Source organism: Coptis chinensis, chromosome 1, assembly GCF_015680905.1.
Source record: "Coptis chinensis isolate HL-2020 chromosome 1, ASM1568090v1, whole genome shotgun sequence".
NCBI classification, from domain to species: Eukaryota; Viridiplantae; Streptophyta; class Magnoliopsida; order Ranunculales; family Ranunculaceae; genus Coptis; species Coptis chinensis.
Genome location: NC_141456.1, coordinates 5,396,190 through 5,413,969, shown reverse-complemented (window position 1 = coordinate 5,413,969; position 17,780 = coordinate 5,396,190). Strand labels below are relative to the sequence as shown.

The 17,780-nt window shown below is 37.7% G+C and overlaps 2 protein-coding genes and 1 long non-coding RNA gene across 3 annotated transcripts; all 3 read left to right on the top strand.

Annotated features, from left to right (window-relative positions):
- The first annotated feature begins 6,158 nt into the window (after window positions 1-6,158).
- On the top strand, window positions 6,159-9,013 carry LOC147521597 (uncharacterized). Its single transcript, XR_015203691.1, has 2 exons — window positions 6,159-8,874; window positions 8,950-9,013. It is a non-coding gene; the product is annotated as an uncharacterized LOC147521597 (long non-coding RNA).
- A 1,289-nt stretch (window positions 9,014-10,302) lies between these two features.
- On the top strand, window positions 10,303-12,198 carry LOC147521596 (uncharacterized). Its single transcript, XM_086575686.1, has 5 exons — window positions 10,303-10,417; window positions 10,606-10,649; window positions 10,728-10,872; window positions 11,354-11,627; window positions 11,850-12,198. Exons 2-4 carry the CDS (start codon window positions 10,615-10,617, stop codon window positions 11,618-11,620), a joined length of 447 nt encoding a protein of 148 aa, XP_086431812.1. The 5' UTR covers window positions 10,303-10,417; window positions 10,606-10,614; the 3' UTR covers window positions 11,621-11,627; window positions 11,850-12,198.
- Window positions 12,199-12,817: 619 nt separating this feature from the next.
- On the top strand, window positions 12,818-15,282 carry LOC147521595 (glucan endo-1,3-beta-D-glucosidase-like). The gene has a single exon (XM_086575606.1). The coding sequence runs from the start codon at window positions 12,950-12,952 to the stop codon at window positions 15,125-15,127; it is 2,178 nt and encodes a 725-aa protein (XP_086431732.1). The 5' UTR covers window positions 12,818-12,949; the 3' UTR covers window positions 15,128-15,282.
- Window positions 15,283-17,780: the final 2,498 nt, after the last annotated feature.

Below are 17,780 nucleotides of genomic sequence, written 5' to 3'. Positions count from 1 at the left end.
ATATCAATCACGAGCAACCCGCCACCTTCTCGAACATCAGCTAACCCTGTCCAGGCTGATCGACTATGTTCATATAAGAACACACCCGATTAGCAAACATGCAAATCGGGTCAACATTATAAATAATGTTGGTATGAGTAGCCTTAGAAAAACCATTTAGACATACATAAAATTTCATTCTTTACATGGCAGGTAGTTCCTCACCGAGGCGCCTTAGCTTAAGGTAGTTAGTTCCTTCATAAAGGCACCTTAGCTTCTAACTATGAATAAATAACTTATGGCATCCTAGTATTTACCTTTATGCATGCTCTATCGCAGAGTGGGTCCTCTTTGCAAGAATAATTAGTTTAACCCACTCTCCTGCAAAGCAATTTGTGATAATCATATTATAAATTGAAACTTAACTTGCTAACCACACCAAAGGGAAAAGTAACATATCAGTAACATTTTATCAAGTGTCCCTAATAATACGTCGTCTCTATGTTTTACCTAGTTTTTCTGGCTACCACAATCGCTACCCAACGCCGAACATGTACATCCACATGCCTCCCCATACATAATGAACCACTCCGTGCGTAACTACCCTGAGCGGGATGCCGCACACCAGGTAAATCCTCACACGGAAGCAATTATGTAAGTAATGCCACTATTCGGCATAAAATATTGCGCATCATCGTTCTATTTTGCGAACGGAATAATCAAGCCACTATTCGGCTACGCTCGGAGGGCCATTCAGCTTTACTGAAACGCCAGAAAGGCCAATCACATTACTTACGCCCGAAGGCCATTCAGATTAACTGAAACGCCAGAAGGGCCAATCACATGAGTTGTGGTAGCTAGGTTCTAGGATTTTCGTTACGTAATTTATTCGAGTGTATATATCTATGCATCTTAAAATTTCTCTATTTTCACGTGTCAATATTTACACCAGATCAACGTCAAATCTATATTAGATACTGACAAACAAGTTTATACAAGAGTCACCCACATCCTATCATCGGATGGGTCCATAAATTCCATCTATAACATTTTTGGAAAAAAATCAACGGGTCAACAGTCAACTCAACAGTCACGGTCCTAACCGGTGGTCATTTTACCCGGTCCTCGCCCAAACCCATATTTAAAAAGAATTCAAACCCTGGTCCTACACGACTGGCTAAACTGACCCGGTTTAACCCGGCCCATAAACTAATCTGGCCCAACTGGAAATTTCAAAACTAACTAGATCCCATGCATTCCAATTCAAATTTTAGGACCAGCCCACATAAACCTTTTAAACCGGTCCAAAACCAAAAACTAATATGGTCCGGCCCAACTTAATTAGACACAAGTCAAAAACTAAACAGCGACCTGGAGCGCTAGATCGCTCTCACGGTCATCCCTTCCGCAGCAACAGCCGCTCCTTCCAGCCATCCCCAAAAACCTTCACACACCACCCATCAATAACCCAGCGAAAATTAGGTGGGTGAAAAACCCCACGACTTTACTTCACCACTCAACCACCAATTTTCAGTTTTCGTAATCTCCCTCAAATCCCAGATCCGACCACCATTACTGTTCTTGGGAGTTTTCGAACCCCTACAAACTCTCTACCACCACCATACCTCATACCAACAACCCTCCATACAAAAACAGCTCAATCACGCACAAATAAATACACAAACAAAATTCCTCAGGAACACAGTAATGGCCGAAATGGCGTTTTTTGACAGAGGAGGAGGTTAGGGGCTCGCGCCTCCCTTCACCACCACCTAATGGTGTAGGCAGTACTAACCATTCCTCAGAGTATCAAACATGTACAGGAAAAATCCATGGTTGATCAGAACAAAAACGGCATGAAAAGTAGTTAAAAGGTGGTTCTTCAGTAAATGAAATGTGGTATGTGTCTGTGTCTAGATGCGAGAAACAATCAAGAATAACCACTCACAATAAGAATAATCTTTGAAGAGAAAAGAGCAGACAATGAAGGATGAACAAAACATGGTTTTTAAAGTCCATTCATCGCGGTCTATATACGGGAAAAACCGAAAAAGATAAACTACTCACTTTATGTGTTAACAGCAACAGAAAATATCGACGAAAATAATGAAAGATCTAATCCCAGCTAGCTCGCGAAATCCGTGTTCTTCTCTTTGTTGGCTTTGTGTGTGTTGTGTGAGGTTTTCAGAAAAAAAACAAGTTCCTACTTAAGACAACCTATATTCTCCTTAACTTCCAAATTACTAAATATTCTTATATCCTAACTATGGAAATATTATTTATATTAAAAGGATTATATATATGTTACTTAGGTTAATAACTTGTTTCCTTTTTATTTAAAGCTTTCCAAAAATTAAAGATAAATTACCCACATTCAAAATTCAAATACTAGTTTCATTTATTAACATTATTCGAAATTACTATTTGGTATTTCACACGCTAGCACGTTGACCAGAAAAATACAGTCAAATACAAAAATATTAAATATTGTTACGCAGATAATGTAAATATAAAATAGGGGTCTTACAGACGCCGAACGCCCATCCGATCCACGCGACCTATCTGCTACAAAGGTCGGTATCATACTACTAATAGGCACTATCTCTAAGGGTACTCTCGAAGGCCTACCACTCCTAACACGGAACCCAGAATCACTGTAACTAGTTGCAGCTGACCCAAAAGCCGAAAATGTATGGGGTGGGGTTTCTCCCAACTGCACACCCTTCCCTCGATCCTTTCTCGGGGCATTTGGTTCCTCGTCGTCCTCTGAGCTACTGGGGGCATCTGGTTCCTCCTCATCCTCTGAACTACTGACTATAAGATTCCTCCTTCGCGATGGACGCAATCGCTCCTTCTAGCAAAGCGAATTATAGTCAGTTTTTATTTCTGAGTCGCAAAGTAAGATGTTCCGCGAAAATGCATTGCTCGTCAATGTATGAGTTTTACCTGTGGTAAAATTATTTCCACGCGTAGTTCCAGCATTATTCTCCAAGTTCAAATGGGCACTGGATGCAACCCTAGAACTCACACTTTCGGTGTGCTCCCATGAGTAAATTGGTGGCACATATGATACGTGACGGGTAACCAGTCTCCGGCGAGGCCTTCCATGCATCTCTGGCGTTGCCTCCCTTGCCACATTTGGAATTCGAGCGCCACGAGGAAGGTCACTGCTAAAGGTTGCGCTTCCTGGTGCTCTCGGCACCCCACCAACACCATGCCCGGTACCTACTGGCGTTGGCATTACATCATGTATCCACCGGACCACCTCGTCTGGATATGACAAGTCATACGCCATTGGCGGTAGGCTACATAGTACGTTTAGATTACTCCACATTTCCTCAGTCAATTCCCGCCGGGCATCGAATCTCATCTACACGATCCGAATGATAAATTCGGTTAGTTGTCAAACTTGAATGATTAATTCGAATTCATTTTGAGGGTCGGTTTACCTTTAAATGTACATGGGATGAATTCTTCATATTTGGTTGCCTCCGATCGAGTATGTAACACGGTGTGTCCCATCCTTTATGGCTACTGAAGAAATCCAAGGCTTCGAACCCCCACCTGTGATGTCACCCGAAGGCAAATACGGCCTCTGGAAGGAACAGGTTCCAGAACTAAGAGGTAGTAGATGGACTCCCGGTTCGGATGTAAGTTTATGCAGGCTAAGCGAATCGTTTCCAGCCGAGAGATGATCATATAAAATGTAACGTACATTTGACCTGGTGAAGTCTCCCACATGGATAGCAAGTAGACCAATAGCTCGTTTAATGGAAACCGTAGACCGAAGAGAAGTTGATAGTAGCTCACAATAACTTCACCCGGTCTCACTGCATCCGTTAACGACGTTCCCCTCATATGTGGTTTTCGAATCCCAATGTAATCCGGTATGTCGAATCTCCTTCGGACGTCTTCAGTTGTTAATTTCGTCACCGTCCGATCCATTATCAAGTTATCTCCTGACACCCATCATTGAATTGGTGGTGCGTGAGTAGTCTTGCATTCACACGGCCAGGTCAGTACACAAGCTATAATGCATATGGACGTGCACTGCGTGTTCAATATAATAATTAAAGATGGAGATAATGAATATAGAAATGCAATGCATGTTACGCTTCCTTAACAGGCTATTAGACCGACGTCGTACTCTCGAATTGCCTTAGAGAAGTGAACCAAGTGACAGGTGCACTCTTGAAGTCGCCCTCGTTTTCTTAGTTTTCCCCGACAAAGAGCAAGGGGCCTGAGAACAGAGAGGAGAGATCATTACAACAAAAAATTGTTTGAATCATGAGAGGTTTGGTTAAATGTTATTTTAGTTCTAAAGGACCAGGATTATTGAGAAAGTTCTATCTATTTGAGATAGTTTACGAACTATATATAGGTAGGGATGGAATCAGGATTCTAAGTTAGGGGGTGCGAGATTATGTACATACCCCACCCCACAAAAAAAACTATTTTTTATTTTATTTATTTTTTTGTCAGAAGGTCTAAATAATAAAGACCAACAAAATTATGTATTTATTTCACTTCACAAAACTATAGTGCATTGATTACTAAGAATTTAATATGGACTGATAAAGTTAACTACTTAAGCACTTAAGCCATTAATTGATACTACTATGTCTACAACTATTCAACAAAGTGTTAACTTCCTATAATGTTATAAGTCTATATAACATTATAACATTATATAAACTTATAATGTTATATCATTACATATAACATTATTACATTATTATAACATTATATAGACTTATAATGTTATATCATTATATATAATGTTATATAGACTTATAAAAGATTAACATTGAAAATATTAAATTACATTGTTTTGTTTTTTGTTTTTTTTAAGTGAAAATTTTATTGATAATGATAATGAGTTATATAAATAATTAGGACAAACGTACAACAAGCTGCGCCACAAGTCATTTATGAATTTGTGTTTTTTGTTTTTTGTTTTTTTTTTTGGGTTGAGGTCTGAACGTTTGTTTAAGGATTGAGAGTGAAAGAAAGGAAGAAGAGCATAAGAGTTTGTTATGGGTGATTAGAACTATACAAATTGGTTGGTTCGGCTTTGGGCTTTTGGCTATTTGTTTTAGTCTCATCAATCCATCAAACATTCAAAGACACATTTGTTAATCTTTAATGGTTTTGGACTAAAAATAAATTATATATAAATGATAATTTTGTAAGGACAAAAAGAGAGGTAAAAAAAAGTTGGTTTATTGGAATGTTTTTTATTAGTTTTTTTTTTTCATACTATTTTTTTTTTGTTGATCATATTCTTACTATAGTTGTAAAAATTTTGGGGGTGCGGTAGTGAAAGTTTGCTAAAAAAATTGTGGATGCGAATCATTATAGTTTGAAGATTTTTCTAAACAATTAGTTATGTAATAGTGAAGCTTTTTTAATCTCAAGGAGTACAACCGTCCCCACACGCACCCCCTATATCCATCTATGTATATAGGTTAGAGGTGAGATATTTGATAAGAATATTCTAAAATGAAAACCAACTGGCTCAAAGTGTGTGTATATTGAGTTATTGACAATTTGACATATATTTGTTGAGCACACCAGAATGTCCACCAAAACGAAGCATGTTAGATTGTTGCAATCATGCAAACCACCCAATCTTTCGTTAATTCAAAAAGTGAACACCGAACATATAAATCTTATGGTGGCAACTAGCAACAAGAAGGACCGTACCACATCTAGTGAATCCTGAATTCCTGACCATATAAATTTTGTCCATTATTATTACTAAAAAAAATGTGCAACAGTGGAATCCATTTTTGCTGAATTTTTGGGATGCTGAGTTTGCTTCTGGACAAATGAGAAACAACCACATGGCCTATAAATAAAAGACCGTTTTCCAAAACAAAGTAAAATTAACTGTATCATAAGGTTATTAATAGTTGATCTCAATGTTTTGAAGTAGCCAAATATCATAAATTCATTTCGATTAATGGTGAACTCCGCAATCAAAAGTCAAAAACATCTAAATACCATTCAATTTTTTTTGATCGAGAAATACCATTCAATTTTGGTTGTTGAAAATTAAACTTAAACTAAAATTCAATTGTTTTTTAATAATAATAGAAATTTGATTCCAAACTTCAAATGTCACAAATAGGCCTTGAAGAGTTAAAAGCTCATCACACTCCATCGGAAAAAAAAATCATCACACAAAGAGATGGGTTGGGATGGGAGTGAATATAGAGATTGTTGACGAAGATAATATGATATGTTTCAATTGTGTGTGGTATACTGGTATGTTCTCATTGGGCTGGAAGCAAACTCAGCGTACAAACATTGCAGCAAAAATGGGTTCGCAACAGTGCTATCAAGACTTGAGAGGCAGCTGATTGCAACCTCTTATAGAAAAGCAATTAGTTGACCACCCTAAAAAAAGGCAGGCAAGAGCACCAGCTAATAATTACAAAGCCTTAAAAAGGACCGTACGACAATGACGACGATCCTTTCACAGATTCCTCGTTCGTTCTGCACTTCTACTCAACCCAACTACCCCCGCCCTCAATACAAAATCTCGATTTCCATTCCGAAATTTCAGATCTGCTTATCTGCTCTTCTTGTTTTTTTTGATAGGTGCATTAATTTGTGTTTCGATTGGGCTTGTTTGTTTGATTATTCTCAAGATCTAATATTGAAAAAAAATGTGTTGTTGTATGTGTGTTCGGACGCAGAGGTTTATCGATCTGTTCCTGGATTGCAATAAGTTGAAGAATAAAAAAGCAATACATGAATCGGTCGATAAACCTCTGCATCCGGCCGGCCCCTTACTTTCATATTATTTATTATCAATGTTGTTTACAAATATGCTTTCTGTATTCTATCATTTGATGATTTTCATTGTCAGTCAGGCATGTGTCTATCAGTTAACTCTACAAGTAGGATTTTTGAATTTTATATTGTAGACATTATTGGGGAATTGTTTGAAACAATAAACGACTTCAGTGTTCTAGATATTAGAATTTGAATCCCATTGTTTTAGTGTAATTATGATTTGGTGAAATTTACATGTTCATATTTTTCTACTTGTAGTGCTCGTAACCTGATTTTGATACTACATTAGTGTCTTGCAACAAGTGATGATGAAAGAAGGTGAAACTTGGAAGTGTGGTACCTAAAACGGGAATCGCAAAATAAAACCATTGTTTCAGAACTACTTCTTTCTGAAAGAATCAATGCCAAAATGATTCTTAAGACGAATATTTGAGTTGTGAAAATATTTGTTATGAATGTGGTATTGGTTTTAAAGCATTGCATACTGATGATTGCTGATTGGATGCTATTTTTTGTTTGTGCCCATATACATCAAATCTGGTTGGCAATCTTTTGTTGGTAGTAGATGTGAATCTGCACTCATATATGAGAATGCCGTCTGTGATATAAATTGTGGTGCCACGTTTTAATAATACTACAATGTGCTATATTTTCTGCTGTCAGACATGTCCGGAGTGTTTGTTTACCTCTCCTTGTGCATAGATGATAATAAGTAGTCATGTAAGGATTGTGAATTCATCTAATGAAAAAAATATTGCATTTCAATTGTGTCGCTACTTCAACCACCTCGGGATTTAGATCTGGCTTGTGTGTAGTTGTCCTCTGTTTTGTGTTTTTTCTCGCTATGTACGCATTTGTATCTTGCAGCTATATGTTTGAAGCTGGATATCATATTAGCATATTAGAGGGAAGCTCTCATGTGAGGGCTACCGTCTTCATCTTATGGACAAACTATTAAATTTCTTGATTATGCTCCTTTGCATAATACTTTTTTAGGTTTAAGTGGAAAATAGACTACTTCAATGTGTACACTTAATGCTCCTTATTGAATTGCCAAGTCATTTGACCTTTTATGGTTCTCCCTGCCAATAGTGTGTCCATGTTTTAGAGTTGCACAGGGTGTAACTAGTACGGGCTTATAAGTAGAATAAGGATACTTAAAAGACCTGAAGTTGTTGATTCTGCATCGTTTTGTATTGTGTTATTTGACCGTTAAGAATCGGTTCAGTTTATCAAACGTAATAGTTTATTGTCTTGTTGTATTGATCATATCCTGGTGGTGTGAACCCGAAGTATTGTAATTTTGTGGTTTCATATATATATGTGTGTGTGTGTGTGCGTGTGTTTATCTCTGCACATGTCAAAAGTATTAGGCTCAAACACCAGCATTTCGTGTGCTCTGCATTTTTTCAGCTATGGCTCAGGATTCCCCGTCAGTCTAATCTCCTTTAGATGTAATCACGTCGGTCAAGTGTTTTCTTGCGGACTTGCACTTCACTCTTCGGTGGTTTGCAGTCTAATTAGACATGTAAATTAACTTGGTTCATGGGAACTGGGTTAGAGTAAATGTAACATTTTATTTGACAGCTATTTAAATCACCAGCAACAAATGTAGTTTATTTTAATAGCGATTAGATGCTGATGCATGACGTTTTTAGGACGTCGCCTTCTGTAGATGCTGATGCACGACCCTTTTATCTGCTGATAATCCCTGCCTGTTACCAATTTTATGTGCTCTCAGAGGAGGTTTGTCCAAGAAAAAATAACATGATGATTGTTATATTTATTTGTTACACATTGTAAAGTATCTATTAAATTTAAGGGATAAGCTGTAGCTATACTAGGATTCGAAGGAAACAATATTTTCTCAATGGAAAGTGTAAGGCTGACAAAATTGTTCTATGTGCGCAGGGTATGAAGTAATGAAGAATCCATGAATAGTATATGAAACTCGGAATTCCTTTCAATGCATCTCGTCACTACCAAATGCAAATTCAAAAGACGACACTATACAAGGCTTGGCCCAAAAACTGAAAAAGAAACAAAGGAGCCACTACAAAATAGTTTAATGATATGCCTTCTGTCTTTCTGGTACCTGAATTCGTCGACCGACTTTAGTTCTCGAGTAGTCATCACTACCTGTATCTGAAAATGATGTTGATGCAGAAATGACTCTCATGCTGTCCGATCTACAACAATTTGAATCCATCAAACGTTTCCCAATTTGCCACGCAACTTTGCAAGGAAATTTCACACAGCACCATAAGATGGTTAATGGACAACATATGCACAACGCACAGACACTAATACCACATTCAGTCGCTTGGTAACAACACTCAGTTTGATACGTTTTCTTCACGGAAGAATGGGACGAACAATGAGAAGAAGAGGAAGAAACCTTTCTTCTCATATCTTTTGAAACCTTACTCACCTGCGACTATAACGAGTGGATTGTTTTAAAGTCTGAACCTAGTGGCACCTTTCCATAGGACCATACAAACATGCACTTTAGTTTTGTGGCAAAAACGGCTGGTTGTAATAGTGCCTTTGGTGAGATCTTATGTATTTTTCGAGGGATCTTGCTATACAATCTCTTAGAGATGCTCTGATACACATAGTATCGTATTCGCTCCTAACTATTGGGGAACGAATCTAGCAAAGTGCGTTCGTTTAAGAAAAAAACATGGAGAGGAGGATAAAGTTTTTGGTCCAAAAGTGCATCTAAAAAAACTTCTCTGTGAAGAATTTACAAGTGAAATGTACCTCGTTGCGTTTCCGTAATAATCAATAGTCATAGTCATGGACGCATGTGGACATTTGCAGCTAAACTTGCCTTATTTGTGGCCCCTGAAATCTGTCGACAGAAAAGTGTTACGTAATTAGGGCTGTCAACGGGCCGGATTTGAACAGGACTCACCTATGTCCAAGTCCTATCCAAATTATATTTACATTTAGAAAGTCCAAGTCCGGCCGGACTTGAACATGACTCACCTATGTCCAAGTCCTGTCCAAATTATATTTACATTTAGAAGGTCCAAGTCCCAGTCTAGGTCCCGTTGGACATGATCGGATTCGGGCCTGGCCTAGGTCCAATAAAATTATATAGAAATAGTATATATATATTTTTTATTATTTCTCTAAATAAAGCTGAAATATAATGTAATAAGACTCGAACCCAAATTTTATATGTGGCACTACAACACTAATCCATCAAACCTTTTAACATTTTATGTATACTAATAGTTACAAATTTAGTAGTATTTATTTGAAAAACTAAAAAAATAATCTTAGTTTTCGAGCTGGGCCGTTATCGGGTCGGACGGGATATGTCCATAACTGGCTCAATAGTCTTATCGGACAAGTCCCTATCTTATAAGTTCGGATTCATTCTATCTTATAAGTTCGGATTCAATCGGGCTTCGGGCCTGGCCTGGCCCATTGACAGCCCAACATAATCAAACTTTAGGAATACCAAAAACATTGCAGTAGTTTAAATGCCGACACTCTGAAAAATCAATTGATATCACGAAATTCCACAAACGTAAGCCTGGCTGGCGTCGTGTCCATCGTGCAAGGGGGTCGTCAATTAAGCCGATTCCTCATTTTCGTTGGTGCTTTCCCCTGTTGCATTCTGGTAATTCAATTCTTCTCTATCATTCTGTGTATTTTTTAAGTGGTTTTATTATTTGCATTGCATCTTCTTCTCATTACAAACACTTAAGTATTGGTGATGTCTTCCAGTTTAGTCTACACATTGTGTTGGTAAACGTGTCTCAAATGTTTGACGAAATTCCTCACTCAGAAGTTTTGTTTTGGTTGCAGGTTTGTTAAATGTCGAAGTCATTTAATGCAGAAAGGTTTCTGAAGTAAGTGGACTTAGAGCTTTAACATAAATTATGCAATTTTTTTTCTTTACTAGTTAGATACATTGTTTTTGTTATAAGGAAAGTGGGATTGGGAAAGGAAGATCACTATTTCTGGAAGCAAATAGGAAAAGCTCTACTATGTACATACACATGCTTTGGTGTGGCTTGGTGGTGGAATGAGACATCTCCCCTTGGTTGGATGACGCTTAAGCCCAAACCCAAGGTATCTTTCGTTTTTTTATAGGCAAATCATTTTTTTGTTGTCAAGTTCAAGAAACCTTAGTTTACACATGCATATAAATTTTAATCAAACAGTGTGGAAGCCCTTAGCTTTGTTTTGAAATAGGGAGAGTATTTAAGACTCATAATCTTTTTGGACTTGTCGAAGATGTGAAATACCATATTAGTACTATAAGAGGGGAGATTGGTCAGATATTTCCAATGAAACCTATGTTTAGGAAGCAAAGTTTAGAAGGGCAGAAAATGGTTGGGGAGAACAAAAAAAGAAACAAATGCAAAAGCCATATTTGACGAGAGTAGCATGGGAGTGCCAGCAGTGGTGCGGCTCGGCCTCAACTTTTACGAACTTAACTTGAATGGTTATAATCCAGACTCCAGAGTCTATATTAGTTAGTTTGTTCTGAAAATTAGATATAGAAATGCAGTTGTCGAAAGGCTAAACATACACTTCCTTGTTATTTTAGGAAGAAAAGGAGATGGCGCACTTGTATGAGCGCCGAAGATTTCCATATCCAGGTGACACAGAGGCTACTGATGCATTTATCGCTAGCGGAGGCGCAATTGGCACTACCATTGGACCCAAAGGACTAATTGAAACTGGGGAAGATTCTGATAATTTTCAGAAGAAATTGCAATCAAAGAAGTTTGAAAAAGAATCTCTGAAGATGTGGTTTAGAATGAGGAATGAGGTCCTCTCAGACCTCCAAGCGAAAGGATATGATGTTGAGTGATTGTAAGGTAATCCACAACCCGTATTTTTAAAAAATTTGCGTGATAAACGCGCTATGGATCAAAGTTTGTATCATGTCTCTATCTTATTCAGTGTAACTTTTTTATAATCTATTGTTCCTTATAAATCTGATTATATAATATGACTTTCTCATGGCCTTTTTTCCTATGCTGGGGTTAGACTGCACCATTTGAAAAACTAACCTTTTGCTTCTTATCTCGTTTTTATAGGTGGCTTGGTAGCAACCTTCTATTCCTGTAATGCCATTTACAACTACTTCCTTAAGGTTCAGGTTTGCTTGGATAATGAGTAAGTGGATTAGGAATTAGGATAACAACCACCCCTATTGCAAGAGTAATGCCAGTAGTTGATACTTGATAGTTGATTAGTGGAACTGTTATAGTCTCTTTCAGGTACTTTTTAGGCTAAATTATTATGGAAGCAGGTAATGTATGTTTGTTGCAACTTGCAACTAAACAGGAGTTTTATGTTTTGATCACTTGTCGAGTTTATGTAATACATTGACTTACCAGAGTACTGTGGTTCTTGCAAGTGAATAAGAGTTTAGATTATCAATGAGTGCCAACTCTTGCAAGTTGCAACAAAACATATTGAAACTTTGATTTCGTATAGTATTGCAAAAAATTGAAGAAATGATTGATTTGTACGTGTACTGTGTACAGTTGTACAGAACTCTACCTTGTTCAGTTCTGAAGTCATACAAAAAACTCAGTACTAGAATTATTTCCTTCACACTATGCTTTTCTTTCTTTTCCAGCTATCGTACCTTCCAGAATCCACCACCTACATGCCTATTAAATCTGTTTATAGATGCATAACCATAGTAGCAACTTTCAACATGGCAACATTCATCTCCATTACAAATCTAAATCCAATTCAAATTATAACTAATCCCTCAACCCTTGATTGAAAAAGAATTAAATTCTATCCCTTGCTTACCAAACATACCTACTCCATTAACATATCCCCTCCCTCACTCAACTAATCAAATTCCCTATACATAACTTGCAAGCTCACATACTCATGCCCCCAGATACCAAAATCCCATCTCTCAACTTTCCTTTCAATCCAACCTTCTTCCCAACATCATTCTTCCCACACTTCAAAGAATGTCTAGTTCATACATATCTTCTTCCTACATGTCTCTTCAATGAGTTTATAGTTGATACATCTCTCCTTATATTGTGCATCTCAAGTCTTAAATTCTACAAATTCATCCCCCTTATTGAGGTCCAAGTGTCCAACATTCATCAACTCAAACACCTAACCAAAAATAGCACCAACCAAGTCATTCCACCTCATCAAAAATATGTTGAAAAAACTCAAACGAAGAGTCAAAACCATAGTCTCCAAGGCCTTTAAAAAACGCCGAAGACCTTCAAAGCCATCACAGCAAGACTCTTTATCTCCTTCCTCTCCCCCTCCATCTCCACCACCTCAACCCACCATGTCTTCATCGTCTGCCACCCCATTTCTCTTCCCACACATACAATCAACAATACTCCCAGACCCATCTCGTTTTTTCTCTCCAAATCTTCTCTCGTCACCTCTTCCCACCAACTCATTCTTCCAAAACTTTGTTCTCAAAAATGGTGACCAACCTGAATACATACACCCTTACATCGTCAAATCATCTCAATCTTCACTTACTCTTTGCCACCCATCTCGTTTTGTCACAACTGCTTTCATTTACCAAATCTTCATTGCTGACCTCACCATCTCATCTCCTCAAAATGAGGCGGCCCACGATCACAAAGTCTCATCATTTAGTGATCTTAGTGTTACTTTAGACATCCCACCAAATCTACGTTTCTTTTTAGTACGAGGTAGTCCTTTTATAACATGTGCTGTTTCTAGTCCTACCCCAATTTACATATCAACCATTCATGCCATTCTCTCTGTGTCTTCAAACAGTAATCAAACTAAGCACACCATTAAAATGAACAACAACCAAACATGGATATTATATTCATCTTCACCGTTGAGTTTCACTTCTGGTATGTCTAGCATTACAACTAGTGAATTTTCAGGTGTACTCAGGTTTGCAATCTTACCGGATTCTAATGGCTATTATGAATCAATACTCGATCGGTTTAGTTGTTGTTATCCAGTGAAAGGGGAGGCAGTTTTTAACAATCCGTTTTCTTTGGAATATAAATGGGAGAAGAAAGGATGGGGTGATCTTCTTTTACTTGCCCATCCTCTTCATCTTCAACTTTTGTCGAAAGACCATGGGAATGTATCTATTTTAAATGATTTTAAGTACAAAAGTATGGATGGGGATCTTGTAGGAGTTGTAGGAGACTCTTGGGTATTGAAGATGCATCCCATTTCAGTTACTTGGCATTCGATTGGCGGTATAGAAGAAGAATCCTTTGATGAGGTTGTTTCTGCTCTTTGCAAAGACGTCGAGGGTCTAACTCCCATAGCGACGAGTTCATCGTACTTTTACGGTAAGTTGATTGCTAGAGCTGCTAGGTTTGCTCTGATTGCAGAGGAGGTATCATATCCCGACGTTATTCCAACTGTTAAGAAGTTTTTAAAGGAGTCTATTGAGCCTTGGTTGGATGGGAGTTTTAATGGCAATGGTTTCTTGTATGATCCTAAATGGGGAGGAATAGTTACTAAACAAGGTTCGTTGGATTCTGGAGCTGATTTTGGATTCGGGGTGTATAATGATCACCATTACCATCTGGGATACTTTCTTTACGGTATTGCTGTGCTTGCTAAGATTGACCCGGCGTGGGGAAGGAAGTATAGGCCTCAAGCTTATTCAATGATGGCAGATTTCATGAACTTGGGTAGGCGGGGAAATTCACATTATCCACGGTTGAGGAACTTTGACTTGTGGAAGCTGCATTCGTGGGCTGGAGGACTGACTGAATTCGCTGATGGACGTAATCAAGAGAGTACTAGTGAGGCAGTGAATGGTTACTATTCAGCTGCTTTAATGGGATTAAGCTATGGTGATACTCATCTTGTAGCGATAGGGTCAACACTAGCTGCTTTGGAGATTCAAGCGGCACAAACATGGTGGCATGTGAGAGAAGGGGAGGAAATATACGAGGATGAATTCAGTAAAGAGAATAGAGTTGTTGGTGTGTTATGGTCTACCAAGAGGGATAGTGGTCTTTGGTTTGCTCCTCCTGCGTGGAAGGAGTGTAGGCTTGGAATTCAGTTACTTCCATTGCTGCCAATTACCGAGAATTTGTTCTCGGACACTGGGTTTGCTAGCGAGTTGGTGAATTGGACATTGCCAGCTTTGGGAAGAGAAGGGGTTGGAGAAGGATGGAAGGGGTTCGTTTATGCACTACAAGGAGTTTATGATAAGGAAGGTGCATTGGAGAAAATCAGAAACTTGAATGGGCATGATGATGGGAATTCACTTTCGAATATGTTGTGGTGGATTCATAGTAGAAGTGATGGAAAGGAGGAAGGACATGATGGAGGGAGATACTGCTGGTTTAGACACTATAGTGATCACTAAAAATTTGAATCAATACTATGTTTTTTGTTATGTCGTCTTTTTTAGCTTTTGTGATTTATAAGCTGCTTGGAAAACTATGATAGAATAAACTCCCAAGTTATAATACTCAGTTAGTATCATGGAGAACACATTATTTCAGTTCTTACTTTTCTACAGTTTGTTTTCGACTAGGATGTTATCCTGTGACAGGGTCAGGGGGGATGGCGTTGGTTAAATGTGACCCTTTTACACCTTACAAAATAATTCGACATTTGTACCACTTATTTAACACACAAACGGTAGGGGTAGGGCAGTAATGGTGTTAGATGGAGAGAACAATAAATTCAAAACAAAATCCCTATGGAAAGATAACTTGAACTTGAATGCATTAGGCTGCCAATCCCGGACTCTATGTTTGATTGGAGCTGTGGCAAATGCAAATTTTGTCACCATTTGCCACTAGTAAATTTGTAATGTGACAATTGCAAATAACTTGTGGCAAATTTAAATTACCAATGTTTGATAATACTGTGGTAAATATAATTTGCCCTGATTTGCAACCATTTGCAGCTGTTTGATTGTCCAAATTTGCCGCGACAAATATTTCATTTTTTTCGTATTTTTAAAATATTTAAGATTTATTAATGATAGCTACTCTCATTTGTAAATTTATTTTATTTTCATATGGTTTTATTTATGTGGTTTTTTCCCACGGCAAGTAGTATTCAACTTTTAATTTTTTTTTTGTTTTCAAACTCAATGAAATATAAGAAAAACCAAAAAAAAAATTATAAACAAGATCACTCTCGGCGAACTTCTCAACAATCTACCAACGATAACATACACAATACTAAATAATTTTTATGTACTATTGTGCAAAATAGTACTAAAAACATATTCAACCATATAGTTTTATCCATTAACACCATTGTTACATAATAAAAAACCAATGAATGAAGGATCTTGGTGGATTTGAACCACCACCACCTTGGAATACATGAAGATGCAATCTCCCAAGTGCTCTACCATTTGAGCTAAAGATCCGTTATGTGGTAATCTACTAGTTTGCTTATCTACTAGTTGCAACCATCGCGAACACCCTGCCAGTGAGCACCCAACACACACTCCACCCAAAGAAGAAGCACCACCCAAAGACACGCTCCACCTAGCAAGAGCACCGAAAGCACACGCTCCACCCAAAGACACGCTCCACCCAAAGAACAACAACAGCTGAGCCGTGAATAGCACCTAGCACACTCCACCCAAAGAGCAATGGCACCACAGAGGCCACCGCACCACGATAATTAGTTGATGAGCGTAACTAGGGAAGTGAAATTATATAAATGCACCCTAGTCTTAATTCTTGAACTAGAAGCATATATGATATTAACATACCGTTCTCGTAATCAAGTCTTTTGTTGTCTCAATTGTCTTTAGAAAGTCCTTTCTCGAGGTTATCACTTTTCGCATGCATCAAGAACTCTAACTATAGTTTCTTCTTCTCGCAACGCAACGAAAAGAAGTAGTGATAACCGACAAGTGGAAATATGGTAATTTTTAAGCTTGATTAAAGAGAGCAATGGAAACTCCAACAGTAGCAAGCTCCACTAGACCTGTTATAAATGTAAAACACATTGTATCACTAAAGCGCATATAGCATGAGTGGTAATGCGGACGATTGTAGAGCAGGAAAATGCAAAGTTTCTAATAGTTCATTGGAGAAAACTAAGGAAAATAACCAACCTATATGGCCAATGAATGTCGATCAATTAGAGAAGCAATTGGGTCAGCTAGTAAAGCAAGTGTTGTAGGCAATGTAATATTTATAATCTCCCTTCCAAGTTCATCCTTCTTAAAACAAGGGTGGCATTAGAATCAATGAACCATTAGGCAATTGCAAAAGATACTAAAGACTGGAAGAAGTATAACTAAATAAGCATGTATTGTCTTTGCAGCATTTCTTATGGGGTTGGGAGACTTGGGAGTTGGGACCATTCTCTCCCGGCTTAGAGGTTTTGGTCATTTCCAACTGAAAACATTTCTAATATATATTATAATCACCTATTCATGATTGGGATGAGTTCCAAGGACCAATTCCTTCTCACAACAGAAGCTAATTCTCAATATCAAATGTAAAAGAAACAAAGCAATACCTTGCATCCCGAAGAAAAACGGGGAATTCTCTTCCTTTCCTCGAGAGAGATTCAAATTGGATTCTGCCATTACTAGACCAGAAAAATATATGAACACAAGTAAGATACTTGTTCCCACGAATTGCCAAAGCTATTAGATGATTGGTAAAAAATGCAAGATACTTGTTCCCCCAGTAGGCTAAACTTCTTCAAATTCGAGTGTTGAACGAACTGCAACTAAACTCCTTTAACCCAATACCCCCAGCAATTCGTTCAACACTCCAAGAGATTGATTTCTTTTTGAGTCAATGGAAAATCAACAGTATCAATCACCAAAAGCATTCATCTCCTTTTAATTGTTCTGCTCACCTATATTACTCAAAAAAGTTTCAATATAATCAAATATGGAATAATTATCAAAGAAAACCAAACAGATGAGATTATAGATCCAATTAAATTGTTAAACTAATGATCCAAAGAATAAACAGAAAAGAAAAAAAATAAACAAAGAATGAGAGATGGAGAGAGAGATGAGCATACCT

Coding starts and splice junctions, on each gene's coding strand:
- LOC147521595 (XM_086575606.1), top strand. CDS start 12,950: ATGTTGAAAAAACTCAAACGAAGAGTCAAAACCATAGTCTCCAAGGCC.
- LOC147521596 (XM_086575686.1), top strand. CDS start 10,615: ATGTCGAAGTCATTTAATGCAGAAAGGTTTCTGAA. Junction 10,650..10,727: donor AATGCAGAAAGGTTTCTGAA/GTAAGTGGACTT, acceptor TTTTGTTATAAG/GAAAGTGGGATTGGGAAAGG. Junction 10,873..11,353: donor CGCTTAAGCCCAAACCCAAG/GTATCTTTCGTT, acceptor TTGTTATTTTAG/GAAGAAAAGGAGATGGCGCA.